The sequence below is a fragment of the Microcebus murinus genome, chromosome 14, assembly GCF_040939455.1.
Source record: "Microcebus murinus isolate Inina chromosome 14, M.murinus_Inina_mat1.0, whole genome shotgun sequence".
In the NCBI taxonomy this organism is placed as follows: domain Eukaryota; kingdom Metazoa; phylum Chordata; class Mammalia; order Primates; family Cheirogaleidae; genus Microcebus; species Microcebus murinus.
In genome coordinates, this window is record NC_134117.1 from 939,168 (window position 1) to 952,085 (window position 12,918).

The 12,918-nt window shown below is 61.4% G+C and overlaps 1 protein-coding gene across 1 annotated transcript in view; it reads left to right on the forward strand.

The window, feature by feature from the left end:
• STK32C (serine/threonine kinase 32C) overlaps window positions 1-12,918 on the forward strand; it is a 61,096-nt gene continuing 48,178 nt past the window's right edge. Inside the window, exon 1 of the mRNA XM_012781445.3 lies at window positions 1-259. Coding sequence (XP_012636899.2) covers window positions 1-259 — 259 coding nt within the window. The remainder of the gene's footprint in view (window positions 260-12,918) is intronic.

The following is a 12,918-nucleotide window of genomic DNA, read 5'->3' on the forward strand; positions in this document are numbered from 1 at the left end:
ATGAGGAGCGGCGCCGAGCGCAGGGGCAGCAGCGCCGCGGCGCCTCCGGGCTCGCCGCCCCCCGGCCGCGCGCGCCCCGCCGGCCCCGACGCGCCCCCGGCCCTGCCGCCGGCCGCCGGCCAGCCCCGGGCTCGGGACACGGGCGATGCCCGTGCGCAGCCGCGCCCCCTGTTCCAGTGGAGCAAGTGGAAGAAGAGGATGGGCTCGTCCATGTCGGCGGCCACGGCGCGGAGGCCGGTGTTTGACGACAAGGAGGACGGTGAGTGCGGGGACCCGCGCGCGCTCGCAGGGGTGCACGCGGCGGTGGCGTTTTCTCGCGTCCGGACACCGCAGCCACGCGGGTGGGGCATCCCGGTTTCTCGGGAAACTCGTGAGGGGCGACTGCGGTCCACGCGCGTCCGGGGCGCACGCCCACGTCCTGGCCTCCAGCGGCGGCGCCTTGGGCGGGGGACGGGCTCAGCCGGGTCCGGCGGGGTGAGGGTCCTTGGTGGCAGCTCCGGGCTTAGGCGCGACTCCGCCCACTGTAGCCCAGGCTTTGTGTTCCATTTACCCGTTTGGGGGCGTGCGGGCTCGGCTGTCACTTTGCAAATCCAGGAGGCGCTCACCTGTGTTGAGTTTGTTAAGCGAGGTGCCTGCCCCACAGGTGGCTCAGAGGACCTCGGTCCCTCCCAGCTCGGTCTCCCGGTGGACACACCAGTCGCCACGGCCATGCCGGTCTTTGCACGCGAAGGTGCGTGGCGGAGACCCGGCCTTGCCCATGTGCTGAGACCTGCGCTCTCGGGAACTAGTTCGTGGTGAAATCCTGCAAGTGAAGCTGCCCGCCCAGGGGACAGAAGGGGTCTCTTGAGTGATCACGAAAGGTGGGCCCATGGGAAAGCCGGAAGGAAGGCCCAGTGACAGGCAGCTGGGTATGCAGGCATTGGGCACCAGGGACCTTGGACCTAGCGCCTACAGGGAAGGGTGCCAGGGTGTCTGCCTCTGGGGCACTGTGACAAATTCACTTGTAAATATATAGCTCTTTTCTGCAGATGTCATGGAGATAATTCTAAATGGTACCATGATGACACATTTGATGTTTTTTTTGACATTTTCTTAAAATAGTTGAAATATGCATTTTTCGTTTGTAGGCAGTCTGCAGAGGTATGATGGATCTTTTATAATTTTGGCGCACAGCTCAGCTCTAGAGCCCAAGCTATTTACTTTAATAAATAATGTAAGCATTATAGGAAATCACAATACTACTACCTCAGGCCGGCGTTGGTGAACGTGGCTTGTGCACCAGCCCTCCTCACAGGCGGCCTCGGGCAGCCTCATGTTGGGCTGCCAGGGGCCTGCTGACTGTGGCCGGCAGGGGAAGGGCATTCAGGACCAGCCACCCAGGCCCCGTATATGACCTGGGTGGCCCGTCACTGTGTTCTGAACCTTGGGACAGCAGAGCTCACTGCGCCGGTTGTTTCGTATGTTACATGTTTTTGTTTTCAACCTAAACGTTCAAAGAAAGCCAGGGGTGAGTTTCGGCTCCCCAAGAAGCAGATTCCCGTCTGGTTTCTGGCTGTGGGTCTGGTTGCTGCTCTTAATGGTGCCAGCCGAGGGCTGCCCCTCTCTGGGTGTGACATCACGCCCCGGGGGGCAGCCACCATGGAAACTGAGACACTAAGTCGGGCAGGGGCTGCCCGTCAGCCTTTTGCGGTGGGCCGTTCCTACTTGCTCACTTGTGCTATTTCTCAGAATCCAGGAGTCATTAAAAAGGCAGAACAGCAGAGAGTCCGGGATGCTCACGGTCTGATTCGAGGACTATTTTGTGCCTCCCACGCACCCCCTTACCTGCCTGTGGTAGGTGGCGGGGGGTCGGCTGCTCCCAGTGAGGTGGCCCGTCCGCGTGGCTCACAGGTGCTTGTACTCTGTGACAGGGGACCATGGCTTGGCCGTCCCTGGGTGTAACAGCCGTGTCCCCACGCTGGACACTCGCTGGGACCTCACTGGGCTTTGTTCTGTGAAATTGGGAGGCCAAGGCTGGCCCTAGGTCCGACAGCTGAGGGTGTTCTCTGGGTAGGTGACCACTTCATCCCACTTGGTGGTGACATCCGTGGGCACAAGCAACCCAGGGGCCACAGCGCAGTGTTTACAGAAAGAACCTTGTGCCCCACATAACGGGAGGTCCCCGGGATGTGCTTGGATGGGGCAAGTGCAGTTGGAGAGGAGGAGGAGGAGGAGGACCTGATCAGGAAGGGGAGCGGCCCTGCACCCCCTCTTTCCAGGGCAGCGAAGTCGTTGCCGGTTACTCTCTCGGCCCCACCGACCGCAGGGCGGGCTTCGGAGAGGCTGGTGTTGTGCTGGGGACTGGCAGTCACTGGCGCTGCACGGTTGCTATGGCGATGGGAGACCTTCTGATGAATTTTCTAGATTAAAACACCTAATTAATATATCAAATTTGGTGTGCAGAGGAAAGGGAAAAAAGAAAATAAGAGGGCAATTTAACAAAGTGCCAGGTAAATTTCAGCTGAAAAGCATAGTTGTGACATGTAAGATCTTAAATGTCCCCTGTTCCTTGCTTGGAATCCCTGCAGAATCGGAGCTGTTTTCCTTACCGGGCAGGTGCCTGTGGCACACGGTGGCGTCCTTTGCACCTCTTCCCCCGCCCGGTACGGAGGGGCGGGCTCCCGGTCTTCTTCCCTCAACCCTTCCGTCCTCCCGCTCCAGTCCCCCTCCGACTGTCAGGAGAAACTCCTTTTAGGGGTGGAACTTGCTCAGGGAACGTGCTTTTCCTCTGCTGCTCTGCCCCGGAGCTGCTGCGCAGTGCTGGGCAGGCCCCTTCGTTTCCGTGTCAGTGTCCCCGTGATGCTGAGTGAGGCCGAGGGACGTTTCTAGCACCTTCCCGCCGAGCCGCTCTGTAACCTGGTGGTGACCGGCTCGTCTCAGCCGGCCTCGGCCTTGGCCTACCCGTGGGGAGTAACTAATTGCTGGGAAGGTTCGGCCTTGAGCAGAGAAAACTGGGGCGAAGGCAGGTCTTGCAGGCCGTGGGGCGCTGCCCCAAGTGTGCGGGGTGGGCTTCCGGACTCACTTGTGGACGGTTTGCACTTTCTGCCACGGTGGCTGCAACTCGGACCGCGAGACGTCTGCGGTGCACATTTCCGTGCCCGTCTCCCCAGCCTTTTCCCAGGACTGGAGCCACACGTACAGCCACGTAGAAGCACACGCTTCTCTTTGCAGAGGTGGGACCTACAGCCTGCTCTGTATGCTGTTTTGTTGTGACTTGCTCTTTCATGTAGCCATGTCACCGGCGTCTCGTCGAGCTGAAGCACCGTTTGTTGGCTAAATTTACATCAGCAGCTCTCAAGCTGGGCCGTGCACTAGTTTCAGTGGACACGCTCTTAAAAACACAGGCGCCCACGCCCCAGCCCGCAGACTGAGGCTGAGTTTGTGAAGGTGGGGTTGGCGGGGGTGGGGCTCGGGCACCAGTCTGTCTGGACGCCCCTGTGACTTTTATGAAGGCCCTCAGGGATGGGAATCACGGTTTTGCAGGGCTCCTCTGTGTGGATCCAACGTTCTCCATTTGCTTGGTTTCCTCTTGTGGGACGGGAGGTGCTTCTCATTTGTAAGCATCCTAAACAACCTGTCGATGGACACGTTTGCGCGTTTGTCTTTGTGCACTTGGCACTCTCCTTAGGACACGTTTTTTGGAGTGACTGCCACGTCAAAGGGTGTCCACGTGGAATACCTGGATGTGTGTGGCTGGATCCCTCAGATTTGAGTGAAGTCCCTGGATGAGCTGGCTGCTACCCTGGTGCTGGTTACGCAGAGGTGACCAGGTGGATTTGGCCACAGTTGTCCTGGGGTGACGGGGTGGAGGGAGGCAGAGACTGAGGACGGGACAGGAAGTGCCTGGAGGAGGAGAGACAGGGAGACCCTCCTCTGTGGAGTGGGACAGTTTGTTCTTGCTCCGGGGGCACGTGGAAGTATTTTTCCCTGAATCCACACCAGTTTTGGGTATTAGCAATCTTTCTTTCTTTCCTTCCTCCCTCCCCCTCCCTCTCTCCCTCCCTCCTTCTCTCTCTCCCTCTCTCTTTCTCTTTTTCTCTTTCTTTCTTTCTTTCTTTCTTTCTTTCTTTCTTTCTTTCTTTCTTTCTTTCTTCTAATCTAAGAGATAAAATGATAGCATTAATGCTTTGAGTTTCTTTCATTACCAATGAGATTTAATCTTTTTGCTTTTCATGTTTGGACCGACCCTCCCTCCCTCCCTCCCTCCCTCTTTTTTTCCCCAAATTGCTAGCTCATGCTCTCTGCCGGTTTCCTCTGGGACAGTTGCTGTCATGTTGCTTTTGTCTCTTTCTTAGATACAAAGGCTTAGCCTATAACAGCTTCCCACTCCTGTTTGTCATTTATCTTTTAGTGCTGCTAGCTTTTATTTTTATTTTTTCCCGTGTGGATGTGTTTAATTTTTTGCGTGGTCACATTCATCAACGTCTGCCTTTGTGGCAGCTTCCTGTCTTGGTGTCATGTTGCAAAATCCCTTCCCAGGCACAGGTAATAATAGTTCAGTGTATAAGCCCACACCTGTACTTTCCTCTAGTGCTTCTGTGGTTTTACTTTCTAGGTTGGAAGTTTCAATCCGTGGGAAACAACGCTTGACACACAGTGGGGAAGTTTTCCTCCTGTTAGTCTCGCCCTCCCCTGGGTCGCATACTTTTAGGACGTTTCCAGGTTTAAGGTGTGAACTCTTCCATCCAGCCCCGTCCCGGCAGGCAGCTCACAGCCACGGACCCGCTCTCGGTTGTGTGCCGGCTGCTTGTTGCCGTCGCGCTGTGAATGGGACCGTCTTACCCTGCGTGTCTCCACTCTGGTTAACGCTGATGTGGAGGAGCATGCTACTTTTTACAACACCCGTCTGGTGTGTGGCTCAGATTCTGCTTCCTCTTGTGTGTGGCTTCCCTTCGCCGAGATTCTTCTCGGGCTCTCACGGCTTTTACGTTCACTCGCTTGGACTCTCTGGGGGTCGGTATCGTCACCCGCAGAGAACGACCGGTTCTGGTTCCCGGTGGCCTCACCCAGGCTCTCGGAGCGGAGGAGCGAGAAGCTGCAGAGCCCTGGGCTGGGGACAGCTGGGGACAGCTCCTCCGTCCCGTCGGGGTTGATGGGCCCCGTTCCAAAGTGACGGGTCAGCCCTGGTCTATGAAGAGTCCGTTTCCAGTCCGGTGTGGACTCCGGTTTTGGGGGGCGCCTCGCTCCCTGTCTCCTGACCCTAGGAGGAAGGGGCGCTCTCTCTGTGACCCAGACATGGGCCGACGCCGACTCCCGCCCCTCCCCCATAACGCAGGGACACGGTGGCAGCAGCCTGGTGGCTGCAGATCCCAGGGTCCTTCGCCAGCTGGTGGGAGCCGGTGGCCGGGGCCTCTGGGTCGAGGGTGGGGATTTGGGTTTGGGTTGCGTAGTAGGAGGCGCGTGGTCCTGGCCCTCCCCTGGCTCCCCCTGGCATGTCGGTCCCCAGGTGCCCGGGCTCCAGGTCCCGCCCCCGCGGTCCTGGGGGGCCTCCGGGTAGCCGTGGAGCTCGACACGTTTTCCCAGCTGCCGAGGCGGGTCCAGAATGGACTTGGGACCACTGTCGTGCTTTTTATGTAACAAATGTCAGCTCTGCGTGTCTATCCATCTGGTTGTGCATTTTACAGGGCTAAAAATAAGCTGCCTTTTCTTTTAAAAATTTAACCACCCAGCTTTCCAGTTGAGAAGCAACGCGAGGATGCGCTGGAGGTGATTTTCGTTCAGGGCTTTTCTCCGAGGACGGAGCCCACGGAGACCCCGAGAAGGCCTGGGGGAGGCCAGGCCACGGAGAAGCGTGTCTTCCGCACAGAGCGGGGACGGCTCCGAGCCGCTTCTCGGCGCGATGCGGGCCCTGGTCACCAGGAGCGTGCTGTGTAAACGCGGATTCCAGTCCAGTGGGTCGGGGTGGGCCTGGGAGTCCGGATCTCCAGCCAGCTCCCGGGCGGAGCGCAGACACACTCGGGGCAGCAGGTGCCCAGGGGGCACGTGGCATCCCATGTGGCCCGGTGAGGGCCAGAAGCCCACAGGCCCTGGTGCTCGGGCTCCTGCTAGGCCTGGAGCAGCCATAGGGCTCCTGCTCCAAGGCTCTGCCCGGGGATGGTGACCAGGATGGAGGGAGATCTTTGGGGATAAGCTGACACTTCTTACAAAGTGCCAGTTGTTAGGCAAAGGTGCCGGTTTTCGGAGTGCCCCAACCTTGTGGACAGCTTGGGTGTCTCTTTTGATCTGTGTCCTCCCCTCAGCCCTTCTCTCTGGTGTGTCCCTTCCCACCTAAGGCTGTGGCCCACGCCTTTCCCCCTCTTTTTTTTTGAGACAGAGTCTCTCTCTGTCACCCAGGCTAGAGTGCCGTGGCGTCAGCCTAGCTCACAGCAACCTCAAACTCCTGGGCTCAAGGGATCCTCCTGCCTCAGCCTCCCGAGTAGCTGGGACTACAGGCATGTGCCACTGTGCCCGGCTTATTTTTTTTCTATATATTTTTAGTTGGCCAATTAATTCTTTTCTGTTTTTAGTAGAGACGGGGTCTCACTCTTGCTCAGGCTGGTCTCGAACTCCTGACCTTGAGCGATCCTCCCGCCTCGGCCTCCCAGAGTGCTCGGATTCCAGGCGTGAGCCCCCCCGCCCGACCCTCGCCTTTCCCTGTGCCGTGAGCTGGGACTCGGCATCTTTCTCCTGCCGCCCACCCAAGTCGGCACGCAGCGCGCCCAGGGGCAGGTTTTCGAGGGTGTGTGCCCACCCTTTGGTCTCTGTGTCCTTGTGTCCCAGGGCTGCAGGGGGGGCTCCTTCTGCATTTGGCCCCCACACCTGTGGGTGCTGCTGGGTGTGGGGGCGGCATCCGCTACGAGGACCCAGGTTCCGGGCCAGGCCCTGAGGGTCTCTCGTGGGCCGTTGTCCTTACGCTCGGTGACAGCCTTCCCCGTGGTCCTGGTCCCGCGTCTGTCCCCGTTAGGAAGCTCAGCGCCGAACGTGGGGGTCACCGGAGCGAAGGACCTGGCCCCGACCTGGCGTCAGGTTTCCTTCCCGTGCAGGGTTCCTCCCCGCCTGACACGTGGTGACCTGTTTCTTTGTCCCTCCTGCCTCTCCTGTCCCCGTGTGGCCGCAGGTACAGACAGCCCCGGGAGCCGCTGTCGATATTCTGCCTCTAGTGCTGACTGACGGTCTGGCTCGTGCAGGACCTGGGTCTTCCCGGCCACCGGCCTCCAGCTCCGCCCTCAGTCGGCGCGGAGCGTGACGGCCTCGGCGGCGTCTCCGTGCCCCGAGCGCTCCCTGAGGCGTCTGCTCCTGGCCAGGTGTGGGCAGGTGCGGGACCCCGTGCCCCCGACACACAATGCAGGCGGGGCCCAGCGCGGCGGTGATTCCAGCCACCAAAGTTTGAGACGATCTTGGAGAAAACGATAAGTCATAAAACTACTGTTATTCTGAGAACCCGGCTGCCCAAGGCTTCACCAGAGAGCAGCGTTCCCGTCGACCCGGAGTCTGTTATGTTCACAGCCGAGGCAGCTGAGGAGGCGAGCGTGGCCGGGCGAGAGAGCAGACCCAGACCTTGCCCTGCAGGGCCACGAGACGTCTGCCACGGGACAGTCACCCCTCCCCTCCCATCCCCCACTCGCGGCCCGGAGCCGGCGGCTCTCACAGGCTCCTCCCCAGCTCCGGCCCCGTGGATCCCGCGACATCTCGGCTCGGCGTTCCCTGAGCTCTGGCGCTGGGGGGGTGGCGTGGGTGGGAGTCGGCGTCGCCCCGGTTCATCAAAAATAGGCACCGAGCACATTCCATTCCCCACAGCGGCTTGAAGGTCGACGTTGAGAAGGTCCCTCTGCTTTCGGGATTCACGTCGTGACTCTTCGAGCTTCAGATGCCAAAGGCGTGTGAGTGACGGGAGCCAGGAATGACGTGTTCGCGGTTTCCTCGTGCGTGTGCCACGGGCGTGGCGTTCACGTGGGCCGTGGCCGGGAGGACGTGCCCCTGTCCTGCCTGTCACAAGGCGAGGGTGAGGAAGGTGCCGCCCCCCCTCGCGCCTCTGCCTCTGTGCCAGGTGCCCTGAGTCCTCCTCCCTGCGCCCTGGTCACACCCGACCTGAGCTCCACCCCCGCGCGGAGGGACCGTTCTCGGCAGCTCTGGTGCTCACAGGGCCCGGCGCCACAGTTCTCCAGCCAGGCATGGTTTGTGCCCATGGGACCCGTCATCCCAGCTGTTGGTTGCTGGTCATAAACGCCCCAAAGTTCGGTGACTTAACAACCGTTTTGTTCCTCATGATTCTGTGGGCTGGGGCCGTGGCGAACCGTGGGGACAGTCCCCCTGCTTCCGTGGGGGGTCTGCGGGACCAGGACACCCGGGGTGGCTTCAGGCCTCGTTCGCCAGGATGGCTCCGAGGGCTGGAGACTGCCAGAGCCTCCCAGGAGTCCCGTGCGGGAGTCTCGTTCCTGCTGTTGGCAGCATATTGGTTATTCACACTGCTCACCACGTCACCCCGTAACTTGGTGGCTCCAGCACGGCCAGGGGGCTGGAGAGCCCGGGCGTGGTCTAGCCAGCCAGAGCCACGGCGGGCCCTTCCGTAGACCTGCGCGGCAGTGGGGGGAGAGGCAGGAGCGAGTGGGCTGCGGCGGGCGCCGGCTGCCCCGGGGCACTGGGCACGACAGCTAGGGGGCCCCTGAGCCCCCGAGCTGGGGAGGCTCCTGCAGAGGGTGCAGTGTGGAAACCGAGTCAGGAGTGGGATCCTCGACCACAGGGTCCTGGTGGCCTCCCAAGACCCCGAAGCTGGGAGACTTGCGGCCGGGAGGGCCGAGAGACACAGCCCACCCGCCCAGGCGCCACGAGGCAGGGAGGTGACACAGGAGGTGGGGGTGGAAGCTGAGCGTGGCCTTCGCCTCCCTCCTCCTCCTGCCTCGACCCCCGGCTTCCCCGCTCGCCCCGACGGGCCTTTTTGCATCACTGGTGCTTGTGGGGGTCTCAGAGGCACGAGCCCGGCGGCCCCACTGCCCTGCGGCCGTCGTCACCAGGGCAGCAGGGTACCGCCTGCTGCCCTGGCGTCATTATTAATGGCGTCCCCTTTCACTCCTGAGTGTCCTGGTTTGGATGATAGATTACACGGCTGCTCCCTCTCGCCGCCAGGCGCTGTTGCCAGAGCGATCTCTTTTCTTCCTTTACAGCTCCTTATTACATAACGGGAAGCCGCAGGACGAAGTAAGAAGAGATGCAGCGTCTTACCTAATCTCGGCACTAACGTAACAACCGTGTGCAGTTTCCAACGTTGCCTTCTAATCCACGCTTGGGTGCGTGCGAAACATGCACTGCTTTTTAGAAACTTTTTTTGTGAATCAGGCGGGCGTGGTGGTGCGTGCCTGTGGTCCCAGCTACTCGGGAGGCTGAGGCAGGAGGATCGCTTGAGCCCAGGAGTTTGAGGTTGTGTGAGCTAGGCTGACGCCACAGCACTCACTTTAGCCTGGGCAACAGAGTGAGACTCTGTCTCAAAACATAAATAACAAATAAATAGATAGATAGATAATAAATAACAAATAAATGGATGGATGGATGGATAGATAGAAATAAAAGCTTTTTTCTAGTAAATTCGCTTTAGAATATTCTAGATTTACAGAAAAGTAGTGAAGATGGTACAGACAGCCCCCCCGACCCTGTTTCCCTTCTCGTTGGCGTCTCAGTTAGTGCACCCCCTGCCGTGACCGGAGACCCAGTGTCCGTACGCCGCTGTCAGCTGAAGTCCATGCTTGACCCACGTGTCCTTCGCTTTTCCCGAATGTCCTCCTCGCGTCCCAGTCCACGTCCAGGACCCACGTGACGCTGTGTCTTGCGTGTCCTCAGGCTCCTCCCGGCTGTGGGACTTTCTCAGGCTCCTTGTTTCGATGAACTTGAGGGCCCTGGCGGGCATTTCACGGGGTCCCCCCCAGCGGGGTCTGCCCGGTGTCCTCAGGCCGGGGCGGGGTCACCGGCTCTGGAGGAGCCACAGGGGACAAAGGCCCTTCAGTCCCTCTGCGCTCACACGTCGACACGGCCTGCCTGGTGATGGTGGTGGCCATGGTCCCCGGGCTGGGACCGTCAGTGACCCCCTTCCATACCGTCCTCGGTGGCTGGGGTCCCATGCGCAGCCAGGGGCTGTGGTCCCCCTGCGAGGGGCCGCGTCCATCTGCAGTTTCTTAAAAATCTCCTGCCTGGAGGATTTGTCTCTTCTCCTGTTCATTTGTTACTCAGTCACTTATGTCACCGTGGACTCGTGGACATTTGTGTTGCAATTTGCGCTGTGACAACACGGCCCTGTCCCTCGGCCGGCTTGAGCTGTGGCCCTGGGAGCTCCTCCGCCGGCTCCAGGTCCCCTGGCCCATCCCGTCCACGATCTGGTGTCTTGTCACCACTGGTTTCTGGTCGCCTCCTTTCTGGAGTGAGGAGGGGCTCCAAGCTCATCCTGGGTGTCCCCCGACCGTCCCCGACACCAGCCCTTTCTGTGAGGAGCCCTGGTCCCCGACCTTCCCCGACACCAGCTCTTTCTGTGCGAGGAGCCCTGGTCCCCGACCGTCCCCGACACCTGCCCTTTCTGCAAGGAGCCCTGGTCCCCGACCCTCCCCGACACCGGCCCTTTCTGCGAGGAGCCCTGGTCCCCAACCCTCCCCGACACCGGCCCTTTCTGCGAGGAGCCCTGGTCCCCGACCCTCCCCGGCACCGGCCCTTTCTGCGAGGAGCCCTGGTCCCCGACCCTCCCCGACACCAGCCCTTTCTGCGAGGAGCCCTGGTCCCCGACCGTCCCGGCACCGGCCCTTTCTGCGAGGAGCCCTGGTCCCCGACCGTCCCGGCACCGGCCCTTTCTGCGAGGAGCCCTGGTCCCCGACCGTCCCGGCACCGGCCCTTTCTGCGAGGAGCCCTGGTCCCCGACCGTCCCGGCACCGGCCCTTTCTGCGAGGAGCCCTGGTCCCCGACCCTCCCCGGCACCGACCCTTTCTGCGAGGAGCCCTGGTCCCCGACCCTCCCCGACACCGACCCTTTCTGCGAGGAGCCCTGGTCCCCGACCCTCCCCGACACCGACCCTTTCTGCGAGGAGCCCTGGTCCCCGACCCTCCCTGGCACCGGCCCTTTCTGCGAGGAGCCCTGGTCCCCAACCCTCCCCGACACCGGCCCTTTCTGCGAGGAGCCCTGGTCCCCGACCCTCCCCGGCACCGGCCCTTTCTGCGAGGAGCCCTGGTCCCCGACCGTCCCGGCACCAGCCCTTTCTGCGAGGCGCCTGGCATTGGACACTGTGGTCTGGGAGCCGGGTGTGCTCCGTGCTCCCGGGGACAGCGGTCCGTCCTTGTCGAGCACAGAGCCGAGCACGTCCCTCGCAGGCGGAGCTGCGCATGCTTTCCCGCCGCCGCGTTTGCTCCGCACCTGCCCCCTGCACTGTGGGGTGGGGGCGTGACTCAACAGGACCCCCCGAAGAACCTGCCGCGTCTGTGGCTGCTGCTCACAGACACACCCCGGGGAGCGAGCGCGGCAGCAGACGCCACATCCCGGGCCCTCTGGGCTCCCCGTGGCCCGGAAACGATTTCGCAGAACACCCGCGTCAGGCCTGGTCGCCCTGCGGCCAGGGCAGATCAAGACACTGACGAAAACAGGCACGCCGCCCAGACACGCGTGCGCTGACCGCTCTGTCGGCTGCCGCCTTGCCGGCCGCGGCTGGGGACCCTCCGTGTCCCGTCCGTCCACCTTCCAGGCGAGCGTCCCCGGGACGCCCAGCCACGCGGGCACCCCACCGCCTCCAGCAGGGAGGCCCTCGGACCTCAACCCTGGAAGCTCTTGAAGGTCGCCTGCCAGAAGCCCAGACCTCTCGCCTGACCTTCCGGACCCTTCCGCGGAGGCGCCAGGTCGTCGGCGTGCTGTGCCTGGTGGCGCCGAGCAGGGAAGCGACGCGCTCAGCCGCAGCCGTCGGGGGTCTCGGGCCGGGGTGCTGGCCGCCGTGGTCCCGCGGTTGCGTCCCTCCGTGTACGTCCGACAAAGCGTAGACGCCTTCGCGGCGAAGCCCTGAGCAGGACTGTGCGCGCCGCGTCACGCGTGACTGCAGAGACCGGGGTTGGACCCGACGCACGCTGCGGCCACACGCACAGACACGTCCCGTGTGCTCTCGTGGCAGCGTCCTCTGCAGCCGTGGGGCGAGCGACACGCTGTTGCACGCGGCAGCGTGGTCGGACCAGCAGACACGCCGCTGCGGGACAGAAGCCAGACTCACGCGTCTACACTGTCCGACTCCGTTTGCGTGAAAGCGCGAGGTGCTAGATTCATGGGCGCGGGTCTGCCGTGGCGCCCTGTCACCCTCCGGAGTGGGACGGGCGCAGCGGCCCCTCGTGCTGGGAGTGGCCTGTCTCCCCGTCTGGTGGCCGCCTGCCCAGGCGCGCCCCCTCGTAGACGTCATTAGAGCCGATCGCCGTGACATAGGCACTTTTTAAATATACATGCTATGGGTTTTTGTTTTTATTTTGACACAGAGTTTCACTCTGTTGCCCAGGCTAGAGTGCCGTGGCGTCAGCCTAGCTCACAGCAACCTCAGACTCCTGGGCTCAAGCGATCCTCCTACCTCAGCCTCCCTAGTAGCTGGGACTACAGGCATGTGCCACCATGCCCAGCTAATTTTTTATATGTATATAGTAGTTGGCCAATTAATTTCTTTCTATTTATAGTAGAGATGGGGTCTCGCTCTTGCTCAGGCTGGTTTCGAACTCCTGACCTCGAGCAATCCTCCCGCCTCGGCCTCCCAGAGTGCTAGGATTACAGGTGTGAGCCACCGCGCCCGGCCATATGTTATAGTTTAATTAAAAGTTTTATGAGGAGCCAGGTGCGCTGGGTCACACCTGTAATCCTAGCTCTCTGGGAGGCTGAGGCAGGAGGATCGCTTGAGCCCAGGAGTCTGAG